This window comes from Podarcis vaucheri, assembly GCF_965113315.1.
Source record: "Podarcis vaucheri genome assembly, chromosome: 7".
Taxonomy (NCBI): Eukaryota; Metazoa; Chordata; class Lepidosauria; order Squamata; family Lacertidae; genus Podarcis; species Podarcis vaucheri.
The window spans coordinates 68,952,980-68,969,900 of NC_138765.1; the positions used below are offsets into that span (position 1 = coordinate 68,952,980).

The 16,921-nt window shown below is 48.4% G+C and overlaps 1 protein-coding gene across 3 annotated transcripts in view; it reads left to right on the plus strand.

Moving 5' to 3' along the window:
* The window catches only part of CAMTA1 (calmodulin binding transcription activator 1), a 724,612-nt gene that overhangs the window by 642,411 nt on the left and 65,280 nt on the right, over positions 1–16,921 (plus strand). For all 3 annotated transcript variants that reach the window (XM_082229744.1, XM_082229743.1, XM_082229745.1), the window contains exon 6: positions 13,293–13,446. In XM_082229744.1, the coding sequence (XP_082085870.1) occupies positions 13,293–13,446 (154 nt within the window). The remainder of the gene's footprint in view (positions 1–13,292; positions 13,447–16,921) is intronic.

Consider the following 16,921-nt stretch of genomic DNA (forward strand, 5'->3'; position numbering starts at 1 on the left):
TGTCTTCCGTCCAATGTCCATGTGCAGGATGGTTCCAGGATGGAATGTGGATCTTGGCTGTAGCAAAATGCAGCTCTTAAGGTGGTGGGTGATACAAATATTCTTTATTTGTGTAGCCAAAGCCATTATGAAAAACAAGATACACAAGACAAAATAAAACGCATTACACAGGTAAGATAATTATTAAAACCAGGCATTCCATCGGATAGGAGTTTGCTCTTCTGAAGAAATTGGCTTATCATCACTACAGACGTTTCTCCTTAAAATTGTCACTCCAAAAGATGAATCCGGATATCTTTTCAGAAGTGTAAAAGCCAGTTGTTCAGTAAGAAGTTAATCAAGTACCCAATCCATCTCTCCGCTGAGAGATTTTAAATCTTTGAGCAAGGCTGCTCTTTAGTCCTCGCAGATTGCAAGCAAGGAAGTAGTTGGGTACATCTTAAGGCAGATGACCCCATGTGGACAGAGACTCTTTGTACTGAATCGGGCAATAGCGTCCTTCAACTATAGCAGACTGCATAGGTGGTACTTTCAGAGCCACAAAAGCATTTCTCCATTTGGCATTTGTAATACTGGTGTCATAGCGATGGCAAGGAGTCCGGATGAGTAGTTTGGCATACCAAGGGGCATATTCAGACAAGCAGGCAGAAGTACAATCAGCACAAAAATCATGTTTCAGAATACGAAATTTTATGTAGCAAGATGCCATCTCACAATCTGATGAGTTCAAAATGTCCAAAGAGTGCCCATACCTATCAATAACTTGTAGTATTTCCTGATTCCAGGATGGAATTGCTCCATTATTAAGACTCAGCATTTCCCTGAAAGCAGAAAATACTAAAATGGGCCCTATCCTTTTTTTAATTTCAACCAGTAGATGGTGATAATAAAGGTCCTGAAATAAATGGGTGCTGTGCAAACATCTGAGACAGGAGGCAGCTGTTCATGGGGTAGATTGTCCTAATCAATTTTATAATAACAGTGATTATTTTTTAGCTCCCTGAAGAAGTCTGCTTAATGTAATGGAAAGGTTCTGTTGGTGTGAGCACAGGCCCAGTTTCCCCAGCTCCTTTTCTAAGCTTTGGTTACCCACCCCACAAAAGAGGCTGGCAGCACTATTTTCTTCCTTCTTTTTTCAATAATTTTCTCTCCTACTAGCTCTCCATTGGTGGTTGACTGGAGAACCTTCCCTGCCTAAAGGTCTTGGAGTTGAAATTCTTGTGGCTGAGGTGGCACCCAGGAACTTATGCCTGTCCCTTGCCACTGACCGCTGCCCCCCCCAAGCCGCTGCTGCTTCCATGCCAGCAGCTGTCAAATCCACCAGCCTTGGCATGCTTACTTATTCATGCCTTGCTAAGATGCCCTTGTGTCCTGTCGACTCTTGCTCTCTGTTTTATGTTTCTTATTTCAAAACTTTGGGGGGAAGCACTTTGCTTGCTGTGGGGCCTGGGGAGAAAGTTCCTCCTTAATGTGGGAAATAAAATGGGTTGGTGGAACAAACAATGGCTGATTTACTCCCCTAATTTTCACAGGCTGGCGCAGCTGAAAGAGAGCCTAGCGCATGCGCCTTCCTTCCGGTGCCTGTGCCAGGAGGTCCACAGCACCATTACAAGCCATTATTACTTTCTGGATAATGTATACATTTTCACTATCACCCAGCCCCTTGCTCCTTCATTTTTCATAAGAAGTGGCACGAGATTAATGACGCAGCCGCAGAAGAAACGCAACACCACGCCAGCTTGATTTATTGACCACTTAGCATTGATGAAGCTGCAACCACGACTCAAACAGCTGTTGCCATTGCATTTCTCTTTATCAAAGGGAACAGCTTTTTGCATTTTTAACCAGGTCTTGAGCTGGTTTCTGCTTATCGTGCACAACCAAGCTAAAGGGGAAGAGCACAAAAGTGGAGCCAAATATCTTCTTTGTGTCAGGAACTACCAGGTTTAGAAAAACAGAAGTGTGCTTCCTGGCCAGAGTTGAGTCTTGGTAAATGTAAAGGTGCCGCTGAGCATAGACTTAATAGCTTAAAATGCAGCCCAGACGGTGCCTTGGCAAGCAAAAGCAGCTTAGGCTCTGTCACCAACAGCTGATGGGCAGTCAAGCCCAAGTCTTGGGTGCTTTAAGCACCACACAGGGCTCTTTGCAAGACCGGCGTGGGCACTTTGAAGTCTCCAAGTCGGGACGTCAAAGCACCCAATCACCTAATGCCGTTGTGATGCCAGGTGATTGAATGGTGGGTCAAATCTGGTCAGCTGGGATCTGGCAGGAATCTGACCCACAGCACCAAAAATGTTCCCCACCTCCTCACCCCATATCCTCCCACTCCCAGTGAATAATGCCACTCCTCCCTGGCAGTTCCTGCCAGTAGCAAACACCAGGCTGCGTCAGGCAGAGAGCAGGTTCTTCGACTCACCCTGTGACTCAGCCTGTCCCCTTGTGCCCTAACTCTTGTGCAACAGGAACCTCTTGCTCCCCTTGCCCCTGAGGTGTAACTCCTGGAGAACCAGAGAGTGTGCTGCACAGGAAGCGCAGTGTGACCAAGAGACAGTCGCCAAACAGGCAGGTGCTGACATTTGGGTGCTTTCACCAGCAACTGAAAGCACCTCCTCTTCACTCTGGATTTTCCTGGCCACTAGTAGTACCATTTTCTGGCACCTGTGCTTGTAACAGATGTTTTATTGATACGGATTTTATTCTTATATATTGTGTTTTTATGCTCTTGGCCTCTCTTTCAAAGGAATGGTGATATACTTTAATACATATATAGCTGATATGCCGCCATTTTGCCAGGGGCCACAGAATGCTTGCTCTGCGTCTATGAGTGATCAGTCTCTCAGTGCGATGACAGCAGGTCACACTCTAAAACTCCCTGTTCATTGACACTCGGTGGCTGGTACCTTCTCCGTGCTGTTCCTAAAGGTAAAGGGTAAAGGGACCCCTGACCATTAGGTCCAGTCGTGGCCGACTCTGGGGTTGCGGCGCTCATCTCGCTTTATTGGCCGAGGGAGCCGGCATACAGCTTCCGGGTCACATGGCCAGCATGACTAAGCCGCTTCTGGCAAACCAGAGCATCACACGGAAACGCCATTTACCTTCCTGCTGGAGCGGTACCTATTTATCTACTTGCACTTTGACGTGCTTTTGAACTGCTAGGTTGGCAGGAGCAGGGACCGAGCAATGGGAGCTCACCCCGTCACGGGGATTCGAACCAACCGACCTTCTGATCGGCAAGTTCTATGCTCTGTGGTTTAACCCATAGCGCCACCCGCCTCCCTGTGCTGTTTCTAGCACCTGCTAAAAAGTTTTTTATGTTTAGGAAAGACTTCCCAGACATGTAATTTTATTACGTAGGCTTGTTTTAGAATTCTGTTGACTTCCTCTGTGCTTTTGGATAATTTAATTATGTATATTATTTTTTTTACAGTTTGTTGATTTGATCCACATTTTTATGCTCCGTTATGTGAGCGGTTTAGAGGGTCATCTTTTTTGATTAGGCGGGTCGATAAATCCCTTTAAATAAATAGATAAAATTAATCCTTTGTTTTATGCACGGCTCTTAAAGTGCTTTCGGACCTGCCTCGAATTCTCAGCTTGCATTTCCAAAGGGCTCTGGCCTCCAACTGCTGTTTGTTTGCCCTGCTGTGTCTCATGGACAAATGGCAGGTGTCATTAAATGCAACATGCAGGGGTTTTTTAAATTTTCAATGCAAGCAGCATCACCTGGCTGCTAATTATGGGGAGTGGGGTCGACCTTCCCCTCCCCAGTGGTGGTCCTAAGGAAAATCTCTCCTCTGAAACTCTAGCGCTTGCCTACGTGAGCCGTGTTCTCCCCCTGGGTCAATGAGAGCATGTGCAGAGACACACTTCCCAAGCATGAGCAGATCGCATTGAGAAAGTGGCGTAGCGTGGGGGGTGCAGGGGGGGCCGGCCGCACCGGGCGCAACATCTGGGGGTTAGGGTTAGGGGGCGCAAATCCACGGGTTAGGGGGCGCAAATTACTTGCCTTGCCCCGGGTGCTGACAACCCACGCTACGCCACTGCATTGAGACACTGCTAGCCACAATGACTATGCTCTGCCTCCACAGCAATGCTTCTGAATGCCAGTTGCTGGAAACCTCAGGAAGAGAAAGGGCTCTTGGGCTCAACGTTCTGCTCCCTAGTTTCCCACAGGCATCTGGTTGGCCGCCGTGAGAGCAGGATGCTGGACCAAATGGGCCATTGGCCTGACCCAGAAAGATATTCTGATATTCTTGTGTCCCAAGAACTCCTAAGTTACTCCTCAGGTAACTGGGAACAGAGTTGCTGCCTCAGCAGTGACTACATAACTTTATGACCATTGCTCCATAGCAATTGTTGTTATACTTTTCCTTTTTTAAAAAAAAAGATATTTATTTAAAAAATTTAAAATATAACAATGAAAATGAAAAATAAAAAGAAACAAAATACAACATAAAAACAGTTAAAAAACAAATAATTTTCCGTAACATATCTTCCTTACACTTATTTCCCCAGACCTCCTCATACCTCCCTTCTTTGTATTCCACTTCAATTTGTTAGTTCAGCAAATCCTTACCATTAAGCTTTTACCCATTTGTAAACCTTTTTTCCCCGTATCTCCTAAAGCATTACAGCTGGAAACCCCTTAGTTTCTATCCAACATCCTTCTAGCATTCATTAATTTTACAATATTTCTGTAAATAGTCTTTAAATTTCTTCCAGTCTTCTTTCACCATCTCTTTTCCCTGGTCTCGGATTCTGCCATGTTGTTATACTTTTCCGTTCAACACATAGATGGGTTTTTGAAGCATTTCTGTATCCTTCTGCTGTGCTGAAGAAGAATTCCACGAAACAGTGGGCAAGAAGAATTCCACGAAACAGTGGGCATATCCAGAATCACTGTTCACAACGTCTGTTTGCGAACTACTTAGGCAGCGTTGGACACCATAAACAAAGCTTTACAGCCTGTTTTCACCAGATAAGAATATGATGGGGTCACTCAGAGGAGAAGATGGTGAAATGCAAACAGGGGACACAGAAAGGGCTGAACTACTCAATGCCTTCTTTGCCTCAGTCTTCTCCGATAAAGAAAACAATGCCCCACCTGAAGAATTTGGAGCAAATGATTCAGCAAAGGAAACACAGCCCAGAATAACTAAGGAGATAGTACAAGAATATTTGGCAAGTTTAGATGTATTCAAGTCTCCAGGGCCAGATGAACTGCATCCAAGAGTATTAAAAGAACTGGCAGATGTGATCTCAGAACCACTGGCAGTCATCTTTGAGAATTCCTGGAGAACAGGCGAAGTCCCGGCAGACTGGAGGAGGGCAAATGTTGTCCCTATTTTCAAAAAGGGGAAAAGAGAGGACCCAAATAATTACCGCCCAGTCAGTCTGACATCAATAGCAGGGAAGATTCTGGTGCAGATCATTAAGCAAACAGTCTGTGAGCACCTAGAAAGGAATGCTGTGATCACCAATAGTCAGCATGGATTTCTGAAAAATAAGTCATGTCAGACTAACCTGATCTCGTTTTTTGACAGAATTACAAGCCTGGTAGATGAAGGGAACGCAGTGGATGTAGCCTACCTTGATTTCAGCAAGGCATTTGACAAGGTGCCCCATGATATTCTTGTAAAGAAGCTGGTAAAATGTGGTCTTGACTATGCTACCACTCAGTGGATTTGTAACTGGCTGACTGACCGAACCCAAAGGGTGCTCATCAATGGTTCCTCTTCATCCTGGAGAAGAGTGACTAGTGGGGTGCCACAGGGTTCTGTCTTGGGCCCGGTCTTATTCAACATCTTTATCAACGACTTGGATGATGGACTCAAGGGCATCCTGATCAAATTTGCAGATGACACCAAACTGGGAGGGGTGGCTAACACCCCAGAGGACAGGATCACACTTCAAAACGACCTTGACAGATTAGAGAACTGGGCAAAAATAAACAAGATGAATTTTAACAGGGAGAAATGTAAAGTATTGCACTTGGGCAAAAAAAATGAGAGGCACAAATACAAGATGGGTGACACCTGGCTTGAGAGCAGTACATGTGAAAAGGATCTAGGAGTCTTGGTTGACCACAAACTTGACATGAGCCAACAGTGTGACGTGGCAGCTAAAAAAGCCAATGCAATTCTGGGCTGCATCAATAGGAATATAGCATCTAGATCAAGGGAAGTAATAGTGCCACTGTATTCTGCTCTGGTCAGACCACACCTGGAGTACTGTGTCCAGTTCTGGGCACCACAATTCAAGAAGGACACTGACAAACTGGAACAGGTCCAGAGGAGGGCAACCAAAATGGTCAAAGGCCTGGAAACGATGCCTTATGAGGAACGGCTAAGGGAGCTGGGCATGTTTAGCCTGGAGAAGAGGAGGTTAAGGGGTGATATGATAGCCATGTTCAAATATATAAAAGGATGTCACATAGAGGAGGGAGAAAGGTTGTTTTCTGCTGCTCCGGAGAAGCGGACACGGAGCAATGGATCCAAACTACAAGAAAGAAGATTCCACCTAAACATTAGGAAGAACTTCCTGACAGTAAGAGCTGTTTGACAGTGGAATTTGCTGCCAAGGAGTGTGGTGGAGTCTCCTACTTTGGAGGTCTTTAAGCAGAGGCTTGACAACCATATGTCAGGAGTGCTCTGATGGTGTTTCCTGCTTGGCAGGGGGTTGGACTCGATGGCCCTTGTGGTCTCTTCCAACTCTATGATTCTATGATTCTATGATTCTGTGATTCTATGATACATTGCTTCTTTCAGAGCCTTGCATAGTCTTCAAAGACTTTCAGAGACTTATAAGACTTATGTTTATTTGGTTTTATGTTTTCAAGAGAATCCATTAAGAGTACATATTTTGTGACTTTCAGAGATTCATAAGTCTTCTGTTTGTGTGATTTCCTATATTTCATATTACATAAAGAGTGTACAGTGGTACCTCGGGTTACATATGCTTCAGGTTACATACGCTTCAGGTTACAGACTCCGCTAACCCAGAAATAGTGCTTTAGGCTAAGAACTTTGCTTCAGGATGAGAACAGAAATCGTGCTCAGGCGGCGCAGCAGCAGCAGGAGGCCCCATTAGCTAAAGTGGTGCTTCAGGTTAAGAACAGTTTCAGGTTAAGAACGGACCTCCGGAATGAATTAAGTACTTAACCTGAGGTACCACTGTATATTGATATCGTATCATTGTATTTGGTCATCATGTTGCCTTGGATATTACTCAGTATGACGGTGGCAGGTGTGGGAGGGGGTGAGGGTGGTTTGCAAGGGAGCAGAGCTTTAACTAAAAGAGAGGGGTTGACATGCAATGTTGGAAGCAGCAGAAATCCGAACCGGCAGCTCAATTTTCTGCAGAAGTATTCCGCTCAAGAGTGGGTAGGGAAACTGAACTTACCCAATGTCTTGCCTCTCTGAAGCCTCTCTATCTGGGCTGGCATTTAGCAGTCAGAGCTGCTCCCAAGAAGGAGATGTTATATAGCTTGATATTTAACTAACATCCGTAGTGAGTTCTATTTTTAAAAACTGCACTCCACTCCAGGCCCTCGGCATCAGGTAAATAAAGAGTTCAAAGATGATGGGTCTTGTTTTGATTGGGCACCGTGGCGCCATTTACGAAGTTTGCCTAGGTCATCAAGGTGGGGTGAGCGAAGGACTCTGCATGATGAGGAAGGCGGGAGGATGCGTTTCAGCGATCGTAAAAGCCGATTGGGGTGAGCCGTTCCGCAGCCTCCTTGAAATACCTGCATCCAGGGCAGTATTAATTCACAATAACAGGACAATAAATATGATACATTTCTAATAACTCCCATTATAGTAAAACGAATGGAAGCGAGAAAGGAGATGAGGAGTTCTCTTTGCCTTTGGGAACGTTCGCGATTGCTTTTTCTAAACGCTGGGTTAGTGATTGCTTCCCCCCCACGAGCATTGGGTTGATTTGCTCACTTTATGGGTCTGTTAGGAGAGGCAAAATTCCCACCAGATGCCCTTCCAAAGCCCTTCAAATAAGGGCTGGATGAAAACTACAGAGGATAAACATCCTTGAAACTGAGGATCGGGAGAGGCAGCACGTCTCTTCCTGAAGCTGTGCCAGCAGCTTCGAGGGTCCAGATTGAAAGGTCCTCTTCTCCTCCAGCTTAAGACACCCATAGGTACCACTTCCCTTTCCTCAAGCAAGCTGAATTGCCTGTGGCCGCCATTCACCACCTCCCCCCTCTGGACGCATGGCTGGAGGCTCTGCTGATTGCTGGATCTGCTGTCCTCCTCTACTGATTGAAAGGTCAAGAGGTTGTTTCTCCTCTTTGGATCAAGATTGGGGAGGGCGATAATTGCCCTATAACCTTGGGAGGTGGTGGATATTTTCAAGTAGAGTCTGGATGGCCATCTGTCATGGATGCTTTAGCTGAGATTCCTGCATTGCAGGAGGTTGAACCAAATGATCCACAGGGGCCCCTTCCAACTCTACTGTTCTATGATTCTATGAATCTGGAAGCTCAGCATCTACAGTGTGTCCAACTGCCGCCTGAGTGCATTGCAGGGTGCATTAAGTGCCCCACCTGCACCATCACATCTGGATGCAAGCACACTTGCAGCAGAAGAGGCTTCTACCTCCCCACTTGGATATTTCACATCTAAAGCCTCTGCCTGGAAAGGGGACTGAGCCATGAGGAGCTCAAACCACCTTCTCACAAGGCATCCCAAAGTGGGCATCGGAGGCCAGTTGCTGGAAGCAGGTGGAGGGTCCTGCTCTGGGGGCCAAGCAAGCATATAGAGGGGAATCATGGAACCATAGAACTGTTGAGTTAAAAGGGACCCCGAGGGTCATCCAGTCCAGCTAAAGAATGGAGCCACACAAACTAGGTTTGTGAAGGAGAGTCCACCACCTTCCAAGGAGGTCTCTTCCACTGTCAATCAGCTCTCGCCATCAGAAAGTTCTTTCTAATGCTTCCTGGTCCTCCTGGCTGTTCTGCAGGCTGCATCCAATTGACTGGGGCAGGGGTGTTCAGGGAGGGCTGGATCATGCCCCTCTCTTTGTCCTGAATTGAGAGTTGAATCACACCACCCTCCTTCAGGGCAAGGAGATGAAGTGATTTGTTTTCTAATTGCTTGCCTACGATGTCCTCTTCCCCCATCTGGGTGGAGAAGCAACCCCAGAGTGTGCTTTTCCTTGATAGCTTCTGCAGGGAAGAAGCCCTCTCAGTTCCTGCCTGTGCCCCCCCCCACTCACTTGCGGCTTTCCCCACCACCCTGCCTCAGTTTTGCCCCCTTGGCAGTTTCCCTGCTGTCCTTGGTCTCAGCCAATAGTTCAGGCCCCGGTGTGTGTTTAAACCATCTGAAGGACAAGCAATTAATTGCCTGGCGGCATCTTTTTCATTAGTGAAGAAATGCTCGTTAGTGTGGGAGCTGATTTGATGGTCTGCTACCTTCCACCAGCAGCAAAGCGACTCCCTTTTGGCGAGGTCGGGTGGGGAGGGTGGGGAGCTGCTTGGTGCAGACACAGACCCTCCCCCATCCCCCTCCCAAGCCCTGCTCCAGCAACATTAATGAAACATTAGAGTTTTAATTACACCATTATCCTATTTATTTTTATAAATAATTCCAGAGCAGTCATTAAAGTTTGTGGAATTTAGGAGCAAATGACTTCAGGGAGAGGAATCAAGTTTTCAATCTCGTTGTTGTCTGTCGTGGGGGTTCTTTCCTGGTTGCTTTGTTGTTCTTAAGATTATTCATTTATCCACCATCCAAGTGGAAGAAGTTTCTTTGTCGGAAAGTTTGTTGCGGCGGGACCAGACTTTCTGTGGTTGCTGCCAGCTGTCTGGGCCCCAGTTCTAGGAGTATACTGAGGTTCTGCAAATGTCTGAGGCTGCCAGTCTTCCTGTTCTCCTCTCCCCTGTGGGCTAGGGGTGCTGGGTGGCTGCTCAGACACATCATCATCATCATTTATTATTTATACCCTGCCCATTTGGCTGGGTTTCCCCAGCCACTCTGGGCGGCTTCCAACACAATATTAAAATATGGTAATGCATCAAACATTAAAAGCTTCCCTAAACAGGGCTGCCTTCAGATGTCATCTAAAGGTCTGGTAGTTGTTGTTCTCTTTGAAATCTGGTGGGAGGGCATCCCACAGGGCGGGTGCCACTACCAAGAAGGCCCTCTGCCTGGTTCCCTGTAACTTGGCTTCTCGCAGTGAGGGAACAGCCAGAAGGCCCTCGGCGCTGGACCTCAGTGTCCGGGTAGAACAATGGGGGTGGAGACGCTCCTTCAGATATACTGGACTGAGGCTGTTTAGGGTTTTAAAGGTCAGCACCAACACTTTGAATTGTGCCCGGATTCTGCACCTGGAAAAGCTGAGCATGACCAACCCTGCCTGGAATATACAAACGGAACCCATTTGCACATTTCCTCTTATTTCTCTTCCCATGCATAACTTGTCCTGCCATTTTCCCTGTTTTACATAATTTAGAGCCAGAAACTACCTTCCGCCTGCCCACCCACCAGCTTCTGAGATTTCAGTGGCCTTTGCCCTTTTCACACCCATCCAAGCTGACCTTCTCAGGCTTAAAAAAACCTTTCCTTTGGCTTCACCTTACAAGGGAAGAGCCCGTCAAAACACCTCTAGTGCCATGTTCAGTCACTGCCTTTTGAAAATGTCCAGCCTCTCTAGAACAGGTTTGTCACATATGAATGAAGTCACCTTGGTTACAACGGTAAAACCTGGATTCTTCCTTTGTGCAATCTATATATTTTAAAACAAAGATGAATGAAACTTGGATAGCTATGAATAAGCTGTTTGCCACTTGCCCTCCCTTATATTTAAACATCTTGGGCCCCACCTAGTCTGCCTCAGGCAGGGATCCCCCTAGGGAAAAACGGCACCTCTTTCCCACCACCACACCCATGGGTGCCCTTACAGAATGCCCACCCCCTTGTCTAGAGGTGGGCAGGTGATGACTGTGCATTGGACCCTGTTGTGGTCCTCACCCCCCCCCCTTGGCCATGTCCTCTGACCTCTTTCCAGTGCCAGGCGAAAACTTTTTTGTTTTGTTTTACTGAGTCCTTGAATCTGCTGCTCTTTATACTGCAGCCTGGTTTTTCATACTGTTGCTTTATGATTTATTTCTTGGGGGAAAGGGGCACAAACTGCCCTGCAAGGGTACAAACTGCCCTTGCAATTGCAGGAAGTCCTGAGCACAGAGGAAAGGGGTAGATGTTCCTTTCTGGGGCTCCCATTTGCATCCTGGGACCAAACTACTCTCACGTGTGCAATAAATTATTGCCACCTGGCTTGAAGCCAAGCACCACCAGCTGGAGATGCCTTCTGTGGGTCCACTGGTTCCTTGGGGTTCTTTGGGGCAGAAGCCCAAGGAACTTTCCATACAGGCAGCCAAGTTCTTAATGTGAAGTTCAAAGCCTGGGATAGAGCCAAGCCCAGAGTAAGCCTTGAAGCAACGGATAGGCTTTGTCAGGAGAATCAGGAGGGAGCAGCCTCTGGAATGGACAGAACACCAGGTTCGATTGACAGCGGTTTGGGGATGAGAAAAGGGAACTCAGGGCTGGGGAGCAAATCCATGCCCCATTTGCATTTTAACACAAACCTCCTGCTCCCACAGTTTCCAAACAGATACACCAACCGACACACAATCACCCTTCGGCAGCCTCGTTGAATGTTGCGAGGCAGCACGGAAATGCAGATACAGTGGTGCCTCGCAAGACGAAAAGAATCCGTTCTGTGATTCTCTTCATCTAGCGGTTTTTTTGTCTTGTGAAGCAAGCCCATTGACGGATTAGAGGATTAGCGCTATTAGCGGCTTTTAGCGGCTTATCAGCTTATCGGATCAGCTGATAAGCGGCTTAGCGGCTTAGAAAAAGGGGGGGAGGGGAAAAAACCCGCAGGAACTCGCAAGACATTGTCGTCTTGCGAAGCAAGCACATAGAAGATTCGTTTTGTGAAGCACCTCCAAAACGGAAAACTCTTTCGTCTAGCGAGTTTTCCGTCTTGCGAGGCATTCGTCTTGCGGGGCACCACTGTACTCCCCAAAATAGCATAGAAAACTACCATATGTTAGGGGGTGTTCTTGCAAAAGTTCATATATATTCGCCAAAATACATGCATGAGGAGAAAGGAGTACAAGACGGCGCATAAGTTTGTGTGTGTACGTAAATTTGTGTGCGTGACTTCTTTCCTAAGAATAGTTTGCGAATTAATGCAGAAATGGGGGAAATGGAACTGAAGTAGTTTTGTCGTTTAATGTTGTTGGCTTTTGTTTCAAACCTCCTTTTGAGCTTTTATCAACCGGAAGGTATCATCATCTACTGCAGTGGCTTTCAACGAGTATGCCATGACACTCTGGGGTGCCTTGAATGATGGTCAGGGGTGCCGCGAGCAATACTGGCCTCTGTCCCTCTTTCCTTCCCTCGCTCCTCTCGCATCTCTGCCTCCCAAAGGTTTACACAGCTGTTTGTTGCAGCAGCCCTGGCTACAAGCTGCCCAGGTGAATGGTGCCTCTGGGGCTGGTCAGGGGGTGCTGGTTGCCAGGAGCTGAGGCTGCCTTGGAGTAAGCAAGCAAGCAGGCAAGGGAGCCCAGCCAGCCAGTCTGCCAGCCCTTGCTGTTGGGAATGGACAGACAAGTCCCTGGCCCCTGTGGGGCAGTGTGAGGAGGCATCTCTCTTTGGGGTGGGGGGGGGACAGCTCAGAGACCAGTAGCGGCAGCAGCGGCTGTCCAGAGGACTCCCAAGGAAAAGGTAGAGGAGTCTGAGGGGACACTCCACAAGGGAAGGTGTTTGAAAAGGGGTGAGAGGCTGCCAGCTCTGCAGGCAAGGGGCGACATAACTGGGCTCCTGAGCCCTGCAGGGGTGCCGCAGAAAGAATGGAGTTGGTCAAGGGAGTCATGGACTCAAAAAAGTTGAAGAACTCTGATCTGCTGTATATTCCGGGAAGCGGTTTGACTGCTCACTCTGTGTTCGGACACCTCTTTTGATACGGTGACCAGATTTTGTATGATGGTTCCTGAGATCAAGGAGCAATTCTCATCTACGTTTGGATACCACTGGGCGCCATTTTGAATTAAGATGGTGGACTTTTAACTTCTCATAACAGCACCGATTTCAACCACTGACTTCAAAACTGTGCTGATTGGTTTATTTATTTTGCTTTTGTGGGGGCGGAGCCTTAGAATTCCCGAGGGATGCCATGTATTATTTTGCTAAGAAATAATGATGCTAATAGGTCTTTTAGAATAAGTTGGCGGTGGTGATGACAATGTGTGTTCTCTACCACTCTTCCTGCAGAACCCGGACATTGTGCTGGTCCACTACTTGAATGTACCCGCCATCGAGGACTGTGGAAAGCCCTGTGGCCCCATCCTGTGCTCCATCAACACCGACAAGAAGGAGTGGGCGAAATGGACGAAAGAGGAGCTGATTGGCCAGCTGAAGCCAATGTGTGAGTAGGGCCTGCTGCGCTTGGGGCCCCAGAAGCAGTAGGGCCCTGTGGGGTTTGTTTGTTTGTTTGTTTTGTTCTTTGGTTGTTTGTTTTTTGCTGAGCGGGGATAGGGGACACTCCCCCTGGGCATGCATAAGGTAGCTGATGCATTCTGCATGCCCTTCAGTCGCAAACAATGCACCTTGCAGAATTTGCAGGAGGAGGATTATGGGTCATAGAATTGTAGAGTTGGAAGGTACCACAAGGGTCATCTAGTCCAACCCCCTGCAATGCATGAATCTTTTGCCCAGCACGGGGCTCGAACCCACGACCCTGAGATTAAGAGTCTCCTGCTCTACTGACTGAGCTACAAACTGGCTTGCTGCCGTCCCGTTACACACCTGTTTCAATTTCAGCAGTGCAAGGGGTGCAGAAAGGAGATGAGATAGATTCACGGAATTGCAGAGTGGGAAGGGACTGCCAGGGGGGTCACCCAGTCCTGCTATGCAGAATTCACAACTAAAGAATCCCTGGCAGATGGCCATCCAATCTCTGTTTAAAAACCTGCAATGAAGGAGTCAGTCCCAACATCAAACATATCTTACTGTCAGAAAGTTCTTCTTAACATTTAGGACTGTTTTGCCATTTGGACCCATTGGCTTGGGTCCTCCCCTCTGCAGCGGCAGACACAAGCCTGCTCCAACTTCCACGTGGCAGCCCATCAGATATTTGAAGATGGCCATTGTGTCACCTCTCAGAGTCACAGAGCCAGATCCCAAGGTCTACTCTTTTTTGCTTGTTGAAGAATGAGCCGCAAAAAAACGAAAAGGAAAGCATGTCTGAGGGGCTCCTTTTTATGCCTCCTGAAAGTCACGGTGATGCAATCACTGCTTGCCCAAGAAACGCCCTCTCCGAAAAGCAAAAGGCTGTGTACGTTTGCTGTTCGTGAGAATCATAACATGCCTTGCAGACATCAAAACCATTCTGCCATGGATAACAACAGTCGCCTGCTGCGTCAGAGCAAAGCCAAGGATGCTGCAGGGGGCCGCTTAGGAGGCTTCCTCACGTGCAGGAAAAAATGCAGGGAGGCAAATGGAGGTGGCCACACCTGTGGCCACACAGCCAGGGCCTCTGTGCCCCGGGGCCTGGCTCCCTCACCTGGCCTTCACACAGAGAGATGTGCCTGTTCCACGCAGGTTTGACTTGTTGCCTTGACAAGCATTTCCTTGTTAGGCTCCTGCCTCCTGCTGCCCTCTGCGGGGGCTGCCTTGGCTCCTTCCCCTCCTGTCTGCCCACCGATTGAAGTGCAAAGAGCATTTTGGAGCAGCTCTTCCTTCCCGTACAGAGAGTGGCTGCTTTGCTTTAGCCATTCGGCATCTCTGCCCCCGTGCAAAAGGCTCAGAAATGGGAGACACCTCCTCTCTGCCAGCAAGCCGTGCTGAGAATGAGCCAGGCCAGATCCACCTCCCTGACCAAGACAAAGTCGTCCCCTTCATTCCTTCTGAGCCTCGTTCCCAGGATATTGCAAGTGTTTCCACTCTGGATCCTGCTGAGCCTAGGACTGTGTTTGCAGAAGGAGTGCCTGGACAGATTGCAAGCAGACTTCGGGGGCAGACCAAAGGGAGCACCATCCATCGGCCAACCCCAGCTTTGGAAAACCCAGAAAGTGCAGCTGCTTCCTGGCTGGGCTGAAAGTGGCAGAGCCCATAATGGGAAGAGCAGCTGCTTTGCATGCAGAAGGTCCAAGATTCATCAACTCCAAGGCTGGGAGAGAATCCTGCCTGGAACCCTGGAGGGTCACTGCCGGTCAGCGCAGACAGACTATTTATTTGATTTCTTAACTGCCTTCATGGTATAAGGTGAGGGTTACGGCAATAGAAAGATGCAATATTAAAACTGATTAACTTTAAAATCAGAAGGATAGGGTGGGTTCTAAAATATGTATCTCAGGGTAAAGATATACAGATATACAGAATACAGATATCATATACCATCCATGCACAGTCCAATTGTGGTTGAGGGGAGCAGTCTGGTGTGTATAACTGAGACCTGGGTGGCCCCATGCTAGTCCAGTATACCAGAAGGGTGGGAAGAGATGGCGGGTTGTAGTTATCCATAAAAACCCCACCTCCTTTGCCAGAAGATCCATCCACATAGTGTCTGCGATCAAGGCAGTGGCGTAGCGTGGGGGGTGCAGGGGGGGCCGGCCGCACCAGGCACAACATCTGGGGGTTAGGGTTAGGGGGCGCAAATCCACGGGTTAGGGGGCCAAATTACTTGCCTTGCCCCGGGTGCTGACAACCCACGCTACGCCACTGGATCAAGGGACTGTTTGTGGTGATGGACCACAGAGAAAGACGGAGGATACTGCTAGTTTGCTGTCCAGTTTGCTGCATTGCAACCACAACGCCACCTCCCCACAAGGGAACTTGGTCCAGCAAACCAGCTGGGGATGTAGCAGCCTGGGCCGCCATGTCCTCTCTGTGAGCCTTTGGGGTGTGGGGAGCTGCAACTTTGCAAACTCTGGAAGGCCCCAGTAAGGGAGATCAGGAGTACAGCTTGCTTTATTTATTTGTTGCATTTCTATCTCTGCTTTTTTCCCAAGGAGCTTGAGGTGGTGTGCATCCTCATTTGCTCCTTACAACAAGGTGGAGGTTTGAACCCTGGTCTTCTGGGTCCTAGCTTGACACTCTAACCACTACACCACACTGGCTCTCACACGTGTGTGGCTGACGGCACAGGTGTCTTTTTGTCCACTCTGATCCCCAACTCAGGCTCCTTCACAGACTCAGTTCTCGCCCAGTGGCGTTGCTTAAGCTCTGCAGTCTCCAGCATTGCTTGTGCAATGGAAAGCGTATTCGCAGCCGTTACACTTGGAAGGCTCCCCTCCCCGCAATGTGCAGAAGCCGAGAGTCTCAAGAAACTGGGTGGGCGGCCCTAGAATCCCCGATTCTGCCTTTTCCTGGCTGCTGCGCACACAACAGCTGGGGCTGCTGCTCCACTCTGCCAGAGTGACAGGCGGCATCGGCGCAGCCCTGACCTTAAAGAGAGGGGCCAAACTGCCCCCCAGGGCTGGAGATGTGGAGCTGGAAAACTTTTGAGGGCATCACTGATATCAATCCAAGGCCTGCCGGGCACCTCAGGAGGGGGAAAGTGGCAGCCGGCTTTAAAATCTGCAGTGCGTCAGGAAAAACGACGTGCGGATGACACCAAGCCGGCTGTAAATCTCTTTTATGTCTTGGGAGGGAAGCGCAAAGTTCTGCCCAATTATTCGGCCTGCTTAGGCATCTGCACGTCCCTGTTTATGGATGCGCATCCTGGGAGAGTTTCCCGTGGAAATGCAGCTCGGGTTGGAAAGGGGATGTGTGTGTGTGTGTGTGTGTGTGTGTGTGTGTGTGTGTGTGTGTGCGTTTGCGGGGTGGGAGCTTTAGATTCTGATCAGGCTTCCGGTGAGGAGGGGAGGGGGGAGCGTGGAGCTTGGCTGAGCACATTCCGG